This window comes from Purpureocillium takamizusanense, chromosome 12 (genome assembly GCF_022605165.1).
Source record: "Purpureocillium takamizusanense chromosome 12, complete sequence".
Classification (NCBI taxonomy): domain Eukaryota; kingdom Fungi; phylum Ascomycota; class Sordariomycetes; order Hypocreales; family Ophiocordycipitaceae; genus Purpureocillium; species Purpureocillium takamizusanense.
The window spans coordinates 644121-658781 of NC_063079.1; the positions used below are offsets into that span (position 1 = coordinate 644121).

Below are 14661 nucleotides of genomic sequence, written 5' to 3' on the forward strand. Positions count from 1 at the left end.
CTGCACAAGTTGAAAGGCCATCCGGCCGTTTCACTCCATTGGGGATATCATCGCTACCTATCATCAAACACCAATACCACCGCGCTATCTCGCCCGTATCCCTAATCAACAGCATGGATATCATCCACGCCTCCATGTCCTGCCAGTGTATTCGTCTCAAAGCCTTAAATCATCCCTGGCCAGTCCCAGCACCATCAAAATGTTGTCTTGCCCGCGCCATACTATGCATACTGGTGTAAAAAGTAAGATAGAAAAGAACATGTGGAAAATGCTGCTGACAGCCTTCGGGCTCGGTCTGGTTGCCCGATTGCCCAAACCCGTTGGCGAGTTCGAATTCATTCTCGGAGAAATCTCAGAAAGTCCCTCTCAGACGAAGGGAAAAAGAAGTGCGCCGGCCCCACCCCATGCATAGAGCGATGATTGTAGGCGCCGGCCCGTTGCCTGCACGTCCATGCCGTCGCTGAGACCAAGACCATCAATCACCACGCGACCGTTCAGTGTCTCTAATGCGTATTCCAGCGTATACGGACAATATAATTGCGCTGCCGCAGCCAGGCATTTGGAGCAACAATAAAGGGTGAAAGGTTGCTTCCCAGTGGTATCATGAGGTGGGATCGGGGTGTGTGAGTAGATCGGTGTCTAATGTAAATAATGACGCGCCGTGAGGCTTCAAAAATTGTGAGTAGGCGTGCAGTCTAGAGGGCGCATCATTTCCAGAATGATGCGCCCCGCGCACGTTGATAGCGGTGTTCGAGGTGTTTGTACGTTATAGCTCTTGCTGGGACGAGCCGTCGTCGTAGACGGGTACCTTCTTTGCAGTCTCGTTGCTGGCTGTGCTGGCACCCGTGTCGCGTCGCTTTGCCTCAAACGGCCGGCTGGGAGACGTCTTGGGAAGCAACGAAGTTCGTTTGCGTGACTTGGCCATGACGAGAATGTCATCGTCGCTTGCATCCTCATCGGCATCGTCCGGTTGCGAATCAGCCGCAACAGTAGATGGACTCTGGGGCTCCGCTGCGGGAAGATGCACAGCCAATGGCCCGCTCTCCATAGCGGTGCCATTTTGGAACACCCGATCTTGGTCCATCGCTAGAGCGTCCTTGGTCAACGCCGGAGGTGTCTGGTCACACGAGTCAAGTCGAGGCGACCGGCTGTTGACGACACCGGGTTTACAAAGAAGTTCACCCTCGATGTCAGCAGAGATGGAGCTGGCACCGCTGAGCAGTGCTGGAAGAGACGGGTCCGATTGGTAGATAAGCATGTGTTGCGGAGCGTTCTTGGGAGGAATATCCGTCGCGATAGGACTTGTGGTCTCGCTAGGACTCGTAAGAGGTGTGCCCATGCATTCCATTGACTCCATGCTGGATGATTTGCATGATGTCATGGTGTTGCCCCGCGGTGGCACTCCAGAGTGCGCTGCCCAGTCCTCAGGTTCAGGCGACGGTGGGCAAGGGATATTGACAGGATCGGCTGGCACAGGCTGAGCTGCAAGTCTTTCTGGGCTCGACGACACTCGATACTCTGTTTGTCTGGAGCTAGCGGTGTTCTCGGGACGATGAGCCGTCTGTGGCCTTTCGTCGAGTCGCAGGTGTTGCCGCGTGTTGAAGTTCGGGTCCGAGTTGGGCTGGCCGTGTTGGTATGGAGCCGTGGTCTTTGGAGAGCTGGACAGAGGCGAAGGGGTCGTGGTATGAGGATACTTGCCTCTGCCGAGATCCACAGATCGCATCGAACGTGAATGCCGGGGTCCTTGAATGTTCCCCGGCACAGTTGCGTTTGTCAAGCCGACCTGAGCATGGGCTCGCTTGTCGGAGGAGGCGAAAATGGTGCGGTCGACCGAAATCGATCGGCCATTGTCCTCGAGATGCTGCTCCAATTTGCGTGACGTCCGTCTCGCAAAGTCTCCGTCATGGAGAGCATCACGATGCTGTCGCTCGGAGCTTGGCGTGGCGGGCGTAGATTGAGTCTGGGGCAGCGGCGGCACAAGGCTCAAAAAGGTGTGGTTCATCTTGTGCTGCACGTTGTGCCGCTGAAATCGCGTGCTGCATCCAGTCTGGCCGGCGACCAGATGGCGCGACTCGGTAGAGATCACGCCTTGTGGTTTTTCCAGAGGCGGCAGGACAGTTGCCAGAGGATCATACTCGACGCTTTCCGCTTGAAAATCGGCCGACGGTGTCAAGGGCGCATCGTGGTGCGCAACGGAAGGATCCTTGGCCGCTTGAGAAAAGTAGTCGTCTCCGCGTATACTCGCACGTCTCTCGTTCGAATACTGCGTAGGAGGCGCCGTATGTTTGAGCATGCTGTCGCCGGCGGAGCTGGCTGCACTGCTCGTGGCCCGACGTCGAGACCTGCTATCACTCCGCTCTACTAAAGGGTGTATGACCTTGCCGACTGCCTTCTTCATCGCGGAGCGCGCGCGCTCGAGGAAGTTTAAGGGCACAACGGCGAAGGACATATCCTTCTCATCAACCTGGATCTTCCTGCCACACGACGGTCTCGCAGGATCTGTATCGTCGAGCCAGCCAACAACATTGGAGATGCCCTGGACGACCCATGGATGGCGCTTGATATCACGCAGCCGGATGCGCTTTTCGGGGTTCTTGACGAGCATCTGACGCAACAGATCGTACAGCAGGTTGTCGACGTCTTCGTACTCGAGGTCATTGTCGTCACGATAGGGGTGCGCATTTTGCCGCTTGTACAACGACGTGGCCGACGGCGATGTGGAGGGGTCGACGGGCTTCAGGCGCCTCCGGGAGATGTGGACCTCTTCGGTCGCAATCTTTCTGAACATTTGGAACTCGTCCTCGGCGAGGAAAGGAATGCGGGCGTAAATCAGACAATAGAGGGTAACACCGAGGGACCAGACATCGATCTGCTCGGACACCTTGGGCTGCTCCTGCTTGTCGATGTCGGTGTAGCAAAGTTCGGGGGCAAAGAAAGCCGGCGTGCCGACTGTCTTGGCGAGTTCGAGGTCGTCATCGAAGTCCTTAGCTTCCGATTCAGACACAGTCTCGTCTAACTCGCCGTCGCGAATGGGCCGACCGAAGTAGGACACGCCGAAGTCGGAGATCTTGACGCGGTGCTCCTTGCTCCAGAGCAGGTTGGCGGGCTTGATGTCGCGGTGCACAACTCCCTGGTAGTGCAGATACTCTAGACCCAAAACCGTGTCCCGAAACGTGGATCGAGCCTGGTCCAGCGTGAAACAAGGCACGAAGGAAAAGTCCTCGGCAAACGGGTCGTGCGCGCGAGGGTTCCAGTCCACCGAGGACATGTGGGAAATGATGGAGTCTGCCACACTGGGAGACCGCCCGCGGAAGGCGCCCTCTTCGGCATAGGCGCCATACATGGTGCCCTCGAGAGCCGTCGTGGCCGTCGATTGCGGAACAGGCGTCTCGATGTCCTCGGGCCAGTCGACGTTCTCATCAAGCTCGGTGGGCGCCAAGGCTATCGACGTGATGGATAGCGAGCGAGAGGGCACCAGCGACGATCGGCGTGACCCCGGCGGCGACGAATGCCCGTCGGTGACGGCAAAATCTTCGCGCGAGGGGATGCGCGACCACTGACCAGCGCTGCTACCACTTTCGTCCGCAGCACCGTGCTCGACGCTCCAGTAGTCGGAGGGGCCAGGAAAATGCTGCGCCATCTTGGCCCGCTTGAGTTCTTTGAGGGCCTGCCGACGCTCCATCATCTGATTGTACTGTTCCTCCTCGACCGTGGGAGCTTCTCCTCGGATCTCGCGCTCGATGCGCCGGCGCTCGTATTGGCAGATGTGGGGCAGGCCCTTCTTGCGCCATACGATCTCGCCCAGCTCCACGTGTTCAAGGACCATGTATATCTTCTTAAGCTCGGGATCATCGATGACTTCGAGAAGGGCAACAACATTGGGGTGACGGATCTTCTTCAGGATGGCGATCTCCTTCTTCGTCTTGTCCTGAGGGGACATAGCTGTGACCCTGCCAAGCCTTCGCTTCTTAGAAAAGCGTGGAATGATCTTAATGGCGACATTCTCGCCGGTCGAGGTGTTGCGGGCAAGTTTGACCTTGCCATGCATGCCGCGGCCGATTTCTTCGATGACTTCATACTGATTGATGGACTTGCGGCCGGTGGTGATGTCGGAATCGATGAGGGCCTTGTGCGTCCTAACACGGGCACGCTGTTAGCGCCGGGGGGAACAAGGAAAACTCAGCATCCCAACAAGAGGCTTGGTGTCGTCTGTGCCAGCAATGACATGGCGACACAGGTCCGCGCCGTCCGGGCAGCTCGCGATGGGCTGGATAGGTGCATACGTACTCTCGAACTCGGTGCGTCTGCAGCGGGTGCAGATACGGGCTCCCGGCCGCGAGAGCGGGCGTATTGCTCTCGCTGATGGACGTGGTCGGGAGATGACGAGGGCTGAACAGGCCGGGGGAGGAAACGGGCGTGGTTGGAGCGGTTCTCAACGGCAGAGAGGCGGACGGAGGGATGTGGGCGTGCAGCGGCGGCAGCGCAGTCGTGTGGTGGACGGGCTGCGGGTGCTGCGGGTGCAGCTGCGGTTGCGGCTGGCCCGACTCCGAGCATTGCGAGGAGGAGTCCATGATGCTGGTTCTATCTCAACGTCGCGGGAGGTCGAGTCGACATTCTCGAAGGAAGATCGTCTGCGGGCGGCGACGGGATGAGGAAGGGTGACAGCGGGCCGGGCGTGACCGGCAAGTCTATCGCAGCATTATCGGAGGGAAAGGGATCCGGCGGGGTCGGCGGGTCGAGCACGTCGTCGTCTTGCTTGCTTGAGGAACTGGCGCCGACGATGGCAAAACAAAAAGAGAAGAGCGTAGAGGCTGAAGAATGGGTTCTGAAGGGAGACGTTGGAGAGGACGGCGATTGCCTTTGGGAAAACAGAATGGATCAGCAGCAGGCTGGCAGAAGTGGGATTGGTAACAGCACTGTTGGAGGACGAGGAAGTGGTGGCGGTGGTGGGTGCAGGTCAGAAAAGATGGATGGATCGAGAGGGGGCTCCACCCGATATGCAGCAGCGCAGACTTGACGAGCGAGAGGGCGGCCGGCTGGACGGGCACCCACTGGGACTGGGACTGGCTGGCTGGCTGGTGGTGGTGGTGGAGGTCGCTCGCCTGCTGGTGGTACTAGCAGTGGCACCGGTGCAGAGTGATGGTGATGTGATGTGCGGTGCAGGGCCTAGCAGGAGGCAGATGCAGAGCCGGGCTGGCCGGTACGTACCTGCGTAAGTACCCGATGTACCTCAGACGACGATGGACAGTGCGCAGATAACGAGCGGGTGGTCGAAGGGTGGAAGAAAAGACGCGCAGGGGGTGGGGGCTCTCTGACGGCTGGGTTGGGGATATCTGCACCTTGTGGCTTGGGCGAGATTGGGAGTCACCCTTTCGTAGTGGTGGCGCCGGGATGGCCAGTGCGGTTGGATTTCGGGGCACTGTATGTGTCCGCGTCGGGACATTTTGGGGATCCATGGTCTCACCCGGCCAAGATCGCCTGGTGGGCGGGCGACCTCCATCGTCCTGACGTGCGTCGACGCCTGGCGGCGGCGGTTCAGGTGCAGCAGGTGTGCAGGCTCAGGCAGGGCAGGGCAGGGCAGGGCAGCATGGCAGGCGGGTTCAGAGGCTGCGGCGGCGTCGGCGTCGGCGTCGTGTGTGGTAGGTGGGTGTGGGAAGGTGGTGTGCGAGCCACGGGTGGGTCCAGTGGGGCCGTTCGCCGCTCGGACCAGTGCAGGGGGATGGACGGGAGACCTGGAAGGTCCGATGCAGGCGCGGCGATGGACACCTCACTGACGACGGACGACGACGGGGCTCTGGACCAGCAGCAGATACCGGCCGATAAGATTCATGGCAGCAGGGTTCTACAGTACAGGTGCGTTGCAGTTGCCATGTAGGACGAACCGCAGCAGCGTTTGCTGGATCCGAACGCCGCGCTGGGCGGCGAGCGGCATATATATCCAGCGCGTCGGGGCAACTCAGTTCCATAGGTAGAGCCAGCCCCTGGACAGACAGACGGGCGGACAGAACGCGCCAAAAATGGCACTGTGCTGCTGCTGCTGCTGCTGCTCTGCCCACCTCGCCGTGTGTGCTATCGTGCCTCACCGGACGACGGCGGCGGGTGCGGTTCTGTTTTGGGTGCGGTGCTCCTCCTGCTGTTGCCCCGCTATCAGAGGCGGGGAGGGGGGGGGGGCGCCGCCGCGGCGATTGGGGGGCGCGTTTGCGTCTGCCAAGACCTGCTTATCGCCCACGACGGCGTCATTGGCCGGCCGGGGATGAGCAGTGGCTGCCTCTACTAGTAACTAGACCTACCTTAGGTGACAAGGCACAGCCAAGCTGTGTGCTTCTGCTGCGCTGCTGATAACTGAACTGATGCTGCCCCAACCCCTACTAGGCACCTTAGTACCTGCTGCAGGCCAGCTGCAGGCGGCGGGCGGATGCAGCTGGGGACTAAGGCGAGGTAGCGTGCTTGAGTGGGCGAGTCGAGTACGGCAGCCCCTGGTCGCCGCCGTCCTCACAAGCAAGCAAGCAAGCAGGATGGACGGCTTTGCTTTGATGATGATGATGATGGTGGTGGTGGTGGTGGTAGCCCGTGGCGATGGCGCTGATGATGGAGCGATGGTGCAGACGGCACGGCTATCGGACGGGGGGGGAGGCTTGCGCCGACAGGCGTCGAGGGGGGCTAGCTAGGACCAGGGGAGGAAAACAGGTTGCCGATCGTCGTGTTTTGCCTGTCGTGTGCTCGGCACCCTCAACACCCCGACGAGTCTCAACGACGGGCGTAAAGATCCCGTCTGGCTCACCCGCGGGGGGGGGGGGACATGAGGGACATGCATGCCACAGCTCGCGAGTATCAGGTATCTAGGGGATCCCGTATCCAGTAGTACCAACCTTGGGTGGTTTGGTAGACAGGTAACTACTAACTTACCTCGTAGTTCGAGGTTGAGCTTCGGCCTTTTACACCTAATACACCTGCAGGCTGGTATATGGCGGCGCACTTTGTTCATTTCAAGACGTGCGTGTGCACCACGCCGTGGGAAAGGGTTCCGCCGTCGACGCACGCAACCAAGGTTTCGGGGACGAGCGGCGGCGGTCGTGGGACGTCAACGACGGCTGCTTGCTGCTGCTGCTGCTGCTTGACTGGTGGTGGAACCAAGGTAGAATGTTGGTATCTATGCTTTGCATGCTTGCTTGCTTGCGTGCCTCATCAATCTCCAACCCTGGCGTCACGACGGATAGGTATCTACGTATCCACCTACGTACGTGAGTATATGTATGTATACCCGGTGGGCGGTTCGTTCGTTCTCAGCAGTTGGGCCGCGCCGTGACCAACAGCTCAAACAAACTTTCTACGGTGTCGCAATTCCTCCCTTGTCAATACTACTAATGGCGAGGCTACTCATAAGGCAAGGCATGCACTGGCCATGGATTTTTTCCCCCTTCTCTCTGCTGGGGAGCCAGTCACAGCACGGGCTGGACCTGGGCGTTGGCTTTTGGGGGGGGGGGGGGGGGCTCTCTTATCGCAGTGCAGATCCAACCGAAACACGCCACTCCATCCAACGGTCTGGTCGGTCACCCCCCCTTGGGTTGCGAGTGCGTCTCATCCACGTTATCGGGCTGCTGCTGCTGCTGCTGCTACCAGCGTGATGAGATTGGATAGGTACTGTACAGGTACTGTACTGTATGGATTGCAGGGCATTCATCCTTTTCACGCCTTCGTTTGTCGTGCGCCTCTCTATGTGTGTGTGTGCGTGTGTTTTACCAGTACCTACCTGTATGTAACTAATCACGTAGCACTATTATTACTTTGTAAAAGACATCCATCGGCGGCTGTGCCGTAATTAGCAGCAGCACAAGCAGCGTCGCCGCCTCCGAGGCCCCGAAGCGACGTGGGGTGGCTGGCGGCCGAATTCCAGCGACCGCCCGGTGGAATTCCATCGTGGGGCTGCTGCTGCCGCCGCCGCTGTCGATCTACCTATTGTAGTAATTACAGTGACTGACTGACTGACCGACGAAACGACGGAAGAAGACGACGTGCATGTTGACGGTGATGATGAGGGGCACGACTCGAGGAGAAGAAGAGCTCGGTCGCTCGTGCCCGTTGGTTGCTGTGCTGCTGCTCTTCCGCGCGCGCTCGCTCCTCGTTGCCTCATGCCCGATTCGATCACAACCCACATGCAGCTGCACAACTCCCGCATTCGTGCCGGATCTGGGCCTCCCGGGACTCTCCCCCACGACCAACCGACGACGACCTGCGAGGAAGCCGACGACGCCGACGACGACGAACAAGACCCACGCAGGCGGGCGGGCGCAATCGCCTCGAACCACGTATGTCCAGTGCGCGGCAGGCATCGTGGCAAGCCTCTTTCCTCCTCCGGTGCGTCCCTCTCTTCTCTCTCCCTAACGCTACGGTTCGTACCGGGATGAGAGGCACAGCAAGGCAAAAAGGTCGCTCTCGTGCTACGTGGTACTCGGCCGTAGGAGCGAAGCACCTTTGGTCCGTCCGTCCGTTGTGGTAATGGAGAAAACGAACCTTCGTACTTCGTATAGTATAGTAGTAGTAGTAGTAGTAGCAACGGCAGGACGCTAGCCTCTCATCAATCTTCCCCGCGGTCCGCGGCCTAAGCTTCCATCGTGCTCCGTCGCAGTGCTGCCCGCTACGACCCTGGACGCGGGGACGCGGGGGCCACTGCCCGCAACACATCCAATCTCACGATGGCTTCGTTTCCTGCTGCCAGCCGTTGCTGTGCTGTCCAGCGAGCGGCAAGCCAGCTTCCGGGCCGGGGAACTCTCTGCTGTGCCTCGCTGATGCACCGAAAGCTGGTCGATGCGGCCCCTCGTCGCCAATGATGGCGCAACGAAAACAGACCAACGCCCCTCTACCCCCCTGGGTGCAATTGGCGTGGGTGGCACGGCGCGCTTGTTGGGCCGCACCCGTCGCCGAGCTCGCTCGCTCGCCGGCCGTGGGCGGATGGGGATCCAAAGGGAGACGTGCGATCTCTGGGGCGGCGCCCAGGCCGCTGTCGGGCCGCGGTGCAGGAGATGAGATGGACGATGATGCCGGACGACGACTAGGTTTAGTAGTAGGTAATAGTAATGGCCTTTACAAACTGCAGTAGGCCAGATCCAATGAAGGGATGAACACCTTGCAGGTTGTTACATGTGTTGTTGGTGCGAAGGTAGGTTCGGTATTCTCCGCTTGGCAACGGTTCCCAAGCCCAAGATGCCACATGCACGCAATCGCTGCTGCTGTTGCTGCTTTGATCTCTTGGCTACGCAAGGTACTACAGTATATTTTCCACCCCAACGTATTCCATCCCATGACTTGATTGAGTAGTAATTTCTACGCTACTTGTCTCCATTACTCAGTATACCCAATGGGCCGTCCGTCGTACCACGCCTTGTTCGGCCCCCCGCAGATGTTAGGCGGCGGCGGCCCGCCCCCCTCATGCACGGGAAGGGGGGTTCACGATGCTCTCCCGCTCTAGGCCCTTGGTGTTGACGCCGTCCTGACTCCTGACGAGCCACGGACGACGAGTCCGCTGGTCCGTACGCGCGATCGACACACCTGGGTATCATTCTGGGGGGTCCCGCGGGCGGCACAGAACAGTCGACCCGGAATCCATGCAACGCAACAGCGCCCGCCCGCGCCCGTGATGCCCCATGCCCTGGGGGCGCAGCAGCAGCCCAGCCCACCTTGGGCCTTCAATCCCAGGTTCCTTCAAGTAGGTTAGGTTGCCCTTGCACGCCCGAGCCGAGAGCCCACAGCGGGCCGTCTAGCGGGCGGGTCCCTGGGCTGCTGCTCGTTAGCACTAGTACCAGTACTAGCAGCACTGGTTCAGTCCGTGCCCCTGTAGTAGGTAGGTATCGACGACGATCCGAGCGATGACTGCCCCTCTTCTCCGTGTTTGTTTTCCATCGAGTGTAAAAAAGCCAGAGTGGCATAATTATCTACTACGTACTACTAAGTTACTTGCTGGTGCACATACCATCATCAGCTCTCTTCGCTGGCTCCTAAAAACTGACTTGGCCGTGCCTCTTCACATGTGGCAAAAGGCCCTGCACACTGACTGATGCCCGTGTCGTGTTGCGGCATTCGGTCGGTCCCGAAAAACTGTCCGACACACAGCCAGCCAGCCGGCGCGAGCGACATCCAGTGCCTCGCCGCGTGTTTGCGCGCTTGCTCTCGTTTCAAGCTCTGACGATGATGCGCTGGCGCGACGTGCACACGCTGCGACGAGCTGGTCGTGAGGGCGCCGTCCATGCGGTGCTCCCTCCCTACTACCTACCTCCACGCGACAGCCAAAAGGCCTGGAACCCCCGTGATTGGATGGCCCGGCCATGCTCTTTTCTTTCCTTTTTTTCCGTTTTGCCTTGTTTCGCATCCCCGTCGTGATCCTGTGTCGCAGGCGTGGCGGGGTGAGTGAGGTGAAGGGGGGAAAGGGGAGGGGGACTTGGGCCGGCTTGAAGCGGCGTAAAGCGAGGATGGAAGGCGAGGCAGGATACCTTGTATGCTGTGGTTGCAGGCTGATGAGCCGCATCGCAGCAACAAGGTTGTCGGCCCGTCCATCCATCCATTCATTCATTCTTCCGTTCATTCATCCATTGTGAGCGGAGCGCTGTCATCTCTACTGCTACCCGCAGACAGGGTCGCGCGCGTGTGTGGCGCAACGCTTGCACGCGGACACACACACACACATTCACACACACCACACACACCACACATGAAGATCGTCAAGGGCCGATGCGAGCGCTCACTTTGGGCTTCAACCTGCCAAGGGGGGCGACTGGCGCGGGCTGCAGCAAGGCAGAGAGCCCCGCGCTCACTTGCTGCAAACCATTGTCATCTTCTTCATCACCACTACTACCACCAACACCACCACCATCATCAACACCACGCTGCCACTGTGGACCGCTACGTCCCCCTCCGTCTCATCACAAACCCCGCCGCCACCATCGCCGCCGCCGCCGTGGCAACCACCACGATGCACCGCGTCCTCACTCAAATGGATGACGATGGGCGTCCTGACGGAGTTTGGGGCGCGGGAAGCGAGCGGACCGGCCCTCCCCAAAGGCTGGCGCCGCGCTCCCCCTTCTGTCCGCATTCGACTCCGTGCTGCTCTTGCACTCGCCCGCGTCGTTCCCGACGCCATGCGCGCGACGCCTTTGTCATCGTCGGCGTTTTTGCAGCTGAGGCCCGTCATATCACCATCCCATCCAATGCCATCCCATCCTTCGGAGCGTCGTCGTACAGACTGCAGAGGACAAGCGTCTCCCTTTTCCCCGGGAGGGTCTTGTAGAAGAAATCATGGGCCCTGCCTCGGCTCCCTCATCAGGGTCCCCCCCCCCGCCGCCGCCGCCGGGCGCGCACGTCAGAGAGCGTCCTGTGCGACGCGAGCAAGTGCCGACGACTCGTCACTTGTTTGCGCGCGACCAACGTGGGGCCTCTTGTTGGATACTTATTACCGGAGACGGGGGACCAGTTTTCCACCTAGGTAGGTACAGTACAGTATAACTGCTCCGTAGCAGATGATGTGAGTTGGAGATGCAGAACCCACACGGAGACCATGTTGGCTCGGTAATAATAAGCTGAGGTAGGTAGCAGGTAGGTAGGTAGGTGCGGCAAGTGAGATGTCGGTAGGTGCGGCAAGTAAAGGCACACACACGACCTGCGTAGACAGCCTGGAGTAGTACTACTAGTTACTTCTCGGATATGCTTGCTTGAGCGAGGCAGCGTTGACATCACGTCAAGCGTCCTGGGCTCACCCTCGACATCGGACGAGCGATGATGCTTGCTTCTCCCGCATAGGACCTTGAGCTGAGAGGCACGTCGTCTCTTGTGCCTCTCCCGGGGCAGGCAACGCGCGGGCGTGCGCGCCACCATCCGTCCTTCCCATCCTCCTCCCGGTCAATGGCTTTGGGATTGCTGCATCCCACACCCCCCAGGGGGGGAACGCCACCTCCTCTCTCCACCAACAAGCGGTTCTCTCTCCATCTCACGAGCCCGAGCCATGGGGGTAACGAAGGGAAAAAGTGATGCATCACATTGCAGGCACACACACACACACACCCAGCTCCATCAGCAAATCCGCCCAAGCTCGTGAAGTGTGCCTCCCCGACAGACGGCGAGCCACCACGCCAGCCCACGCGAGAAATAAAGCCCCATTGGATTCTGTTTCTCGCCGGCTTGCCTGCATCGAGACGGGCGCGCAGCAGCTCGCCCCTGACGCGGCGAGGCGTTTTGATATATCACGGCTCGGCCATCTCTCTCTCATTCTCTTGCACGGCCGGCAGTGGTTTGTTAGTACAGTAGAATGCAGCAGCGCGCGCTGCTGACGATGATGGAGTAATGAAGGGGGGGGGGACTTGCGGCTGTTGATGCAGTGCAAGGCGGGCGCACTCTGAGATGGGGCTGACAATGGCATACAAGTTAGTGCTACAAGTATTGCCTGCAAGTGAGAAATGCCTTCATCTCCGATGGTCTGACGGACTTGGTTGCGGGCAACGTGCGCACAAGGGAGTTCGACGACGACGCCCCTCGCCCACCGCCGCCGCCGCCGCCTCATCGTTAGTTGTGAATGACTTGATGAGCGGGCTCGCTGCCGGTGTGCATGTCGTCACCCGGTACCGGTACCTTGGTTCAGGTTCGCGGCTGCCAGGTGGGCCGTGACGAAAACAACCAACAAGTTTTGTGTACAATGTTGTCGTTGACCCCATCAAGAGGCGTTCGTTCCCAGAGTCGAGTCGGCGGGAGTCCCCATCCATCCATCCATCCGTCCATGCCGCACGCACCCACGCACGCATCCACGCAACAACCCGGAGCACGGCATGGCCGCACAGACGCCCTTTGTCCGTTGTTGAACTTGCCGCTGTCAACGCCCAGCGGGGATACCTTTTGCAGTCCATGACGGGCAGGGTCTTCTTCAATAAAAGTAGTATACTGTACATACATACTGTACATACCTACACTATACCTATTATATTGGAAAAGGGGGCCGGGGCGCTGCGGGTGCTGACGACTCACGCGTCCCACGCACTCCCAGCAGCTGCAGCTCGTGCATAGCGCATCTGGCGCTGACGCCGACGCTGACCTTACATACATTTCCTTTCCGTTCTGTGACATGTCGTTGTTGGCCGCCCCTCTGACGACGCTTCCATGGTTCTATGTTATTGCCTTGGTATTGCCATTTCCGGGCGTGGCCATCGCCTCCGTCTCAACGTTGAACCGAGGCCACGTTCACTCTGCAAGCTTGGATACCGACATATGCCGAGATTTACGTGCAAAGTAACTCGATATATTTCTGACTGCACTCTTTTCATGCAGGGACATCGCGCAGGCCGTGTCACAAACATTATGCCCAGCATCGTGGGTGCGGCTGGGGATATTGCACGCGGCAAGCTTGACAGCTCATTTGGTTTCTCTTCACACGGGGCCATATGTCGCGTTTTCTTCAGCATCAGCTCCTGGCGCCGCCGCCCTTGGGCCTGTGCTGCCGAGGCGGGTGGCCTGATTTGACTTTTTATTTTTATTTTCGTCGTCGTTGCGCGCTCAGCCCGTTCGGGAACGACGGGTTGACGCGTTGACGGACGGACGGGCGGGCGGGAGGGAGGGAGGGGGCGAGCTTTGGCGCATGTTCGATATGTCGATGATCGACGCCCGTGGCTGACAATGGTGCCCGCCCGGAGCATTCACTCCCCCGCAGACCTGAGTCTCCAAAGCAAACTAGCTAAGAGGGAGCTGAGAGGGTTCTGTGCTTGTTTTAGTCTGGCGCCCTCTCCCTCTCTCTCTCTCTCTCTCTCTCTCTCTCTCGCTCTCGCTCTCTTTCCCATCCCCCCATCGTCCTGCCTTGCCTGCCACCACTCGACCGGACATTGGATGACCTGGATGCTGGGCTCGCGCCGGCGACGACACCACCACCACCACCACCACCACCACCACCTGTTCGTCGCCAATGCTCTTAGCGTGGTGGCGTTGGCTCTTCGCCCGGTGTGCTGGGCTGCCTGCCATCCTGCCTGTCTCGAGCTCCTCTTGCCTGTTGAGGCAGCACTCGTTGACGCTGATGGCTGGTTGGACTACGTGCAATCAAGGTCAAGCCATCCGACCTGGCTGGCTTGTGTATCAGGTATCCCGGCCGACGCCGCACAGTGTGTGCTCCTTTTTTTTTTCTCCTCTCGGTTCGGTGATGGAGTGACCGAAGACGCTGGTGGCTACTAACTAGTATGTACCACCTACATGTTCACGGGCAACGGGCACACGCGGCGACGAGGCTGAACCTCTCTGAAGCCAGCCTGCAGCTGGCCTCGCCTCGCGCGCTGATGCCTCGCGCGGTCGGCGCACAAGCACATGTCTGGTGGTGTTGAATGCCTATATGATACGAGTGCCGAGAATACGTAGTCCGTACATGCTTCATAATAATCCCCGTCTGAAGATTCGACGGCGCTCTGTGCGTGGCGCTCGTGTTTCAGTCACGATCGGGTGGCGATGCTCATCACTCACATCGTCTGGTGCTTGACGGGATGCCTGTGCCGCCGATGCCGTCGTGGGCAGCCAGAGAGTCTGAACATGACTCCCCTCCCGCGCGCCAGCCGTCCGTCCGTCATTGTCTCGCCCACGATACCTACCCTACCTAGTGGACACAATGTCGGCATCGTCATCGCTGCCGAACCTGCGTCTCTCTGGTCT

General features: G+C 59.5%; 2 protein-coding genes across 2 annotated transcripts; both read right to left on the reverse strand.

Moving 5' to 3' along the window:
• Nucleotide 1: 1 nt before the first annotated feature.
• On the reverse strand, nucleotides 2-5123 carry JDV02_010415 (Non-specific serine/threonine protein kinase). Its single transcript, XM_047992153.1, has 2 exons — nucleotides 4288-5123; nucleotides 2-4136 (listed from the first exon to the last, which is right to left on the reverse strand). The coding sequence occupies exons 1-2, from the start codon at nucleotides 4569-4571 to the stop codon at nucleotides 767-769; spliced, it is 3654 nt and encodes a 1217-aa protein (XP_047848166.1). The 5' UTR covers nucleotides 4572-5123; the 3' UTR covers nucleotides 2-766.
• Nucleotides 5124-10801: 5678 nt separating this feature from the next.
• On the reverse strand, nucleotides 10802-11182 carry JDV02_010416 (uncharacterized protein; the record flags this gene model as incomplete). Its single annotated transcript, XM_047992154.1, has 1 exon — nucleotides 10802-11182. One exon carries the CDS (start codon nucleotides 11180-11182, stop codon nucleotides 10802-10804), a length of 381 nt encoding a protein of 126 aa, XP_047848167.1.
• Between the last annotated feature and the right edge of the window lie 3479 nt (nucleotides 11183-14661).

Excerpts from the sequence above, each read along its gene's own strand:
- JDV02_010415 (XM_047992153.1), bottom strand. The coding sequence starts at position 4,571 with ATGGACTCCTCCTCGCAATGCTCGGAGTCGGGCCAGCCGCAACCGCAG. Across the intron at positions 4,137-4,287 it reads CAGACGCACCGAGTTCGAGA|GACGCACAAGGCCCTCATCG; the intron begins GTACGTATGCAC and ends TGCCCGTGTTAG.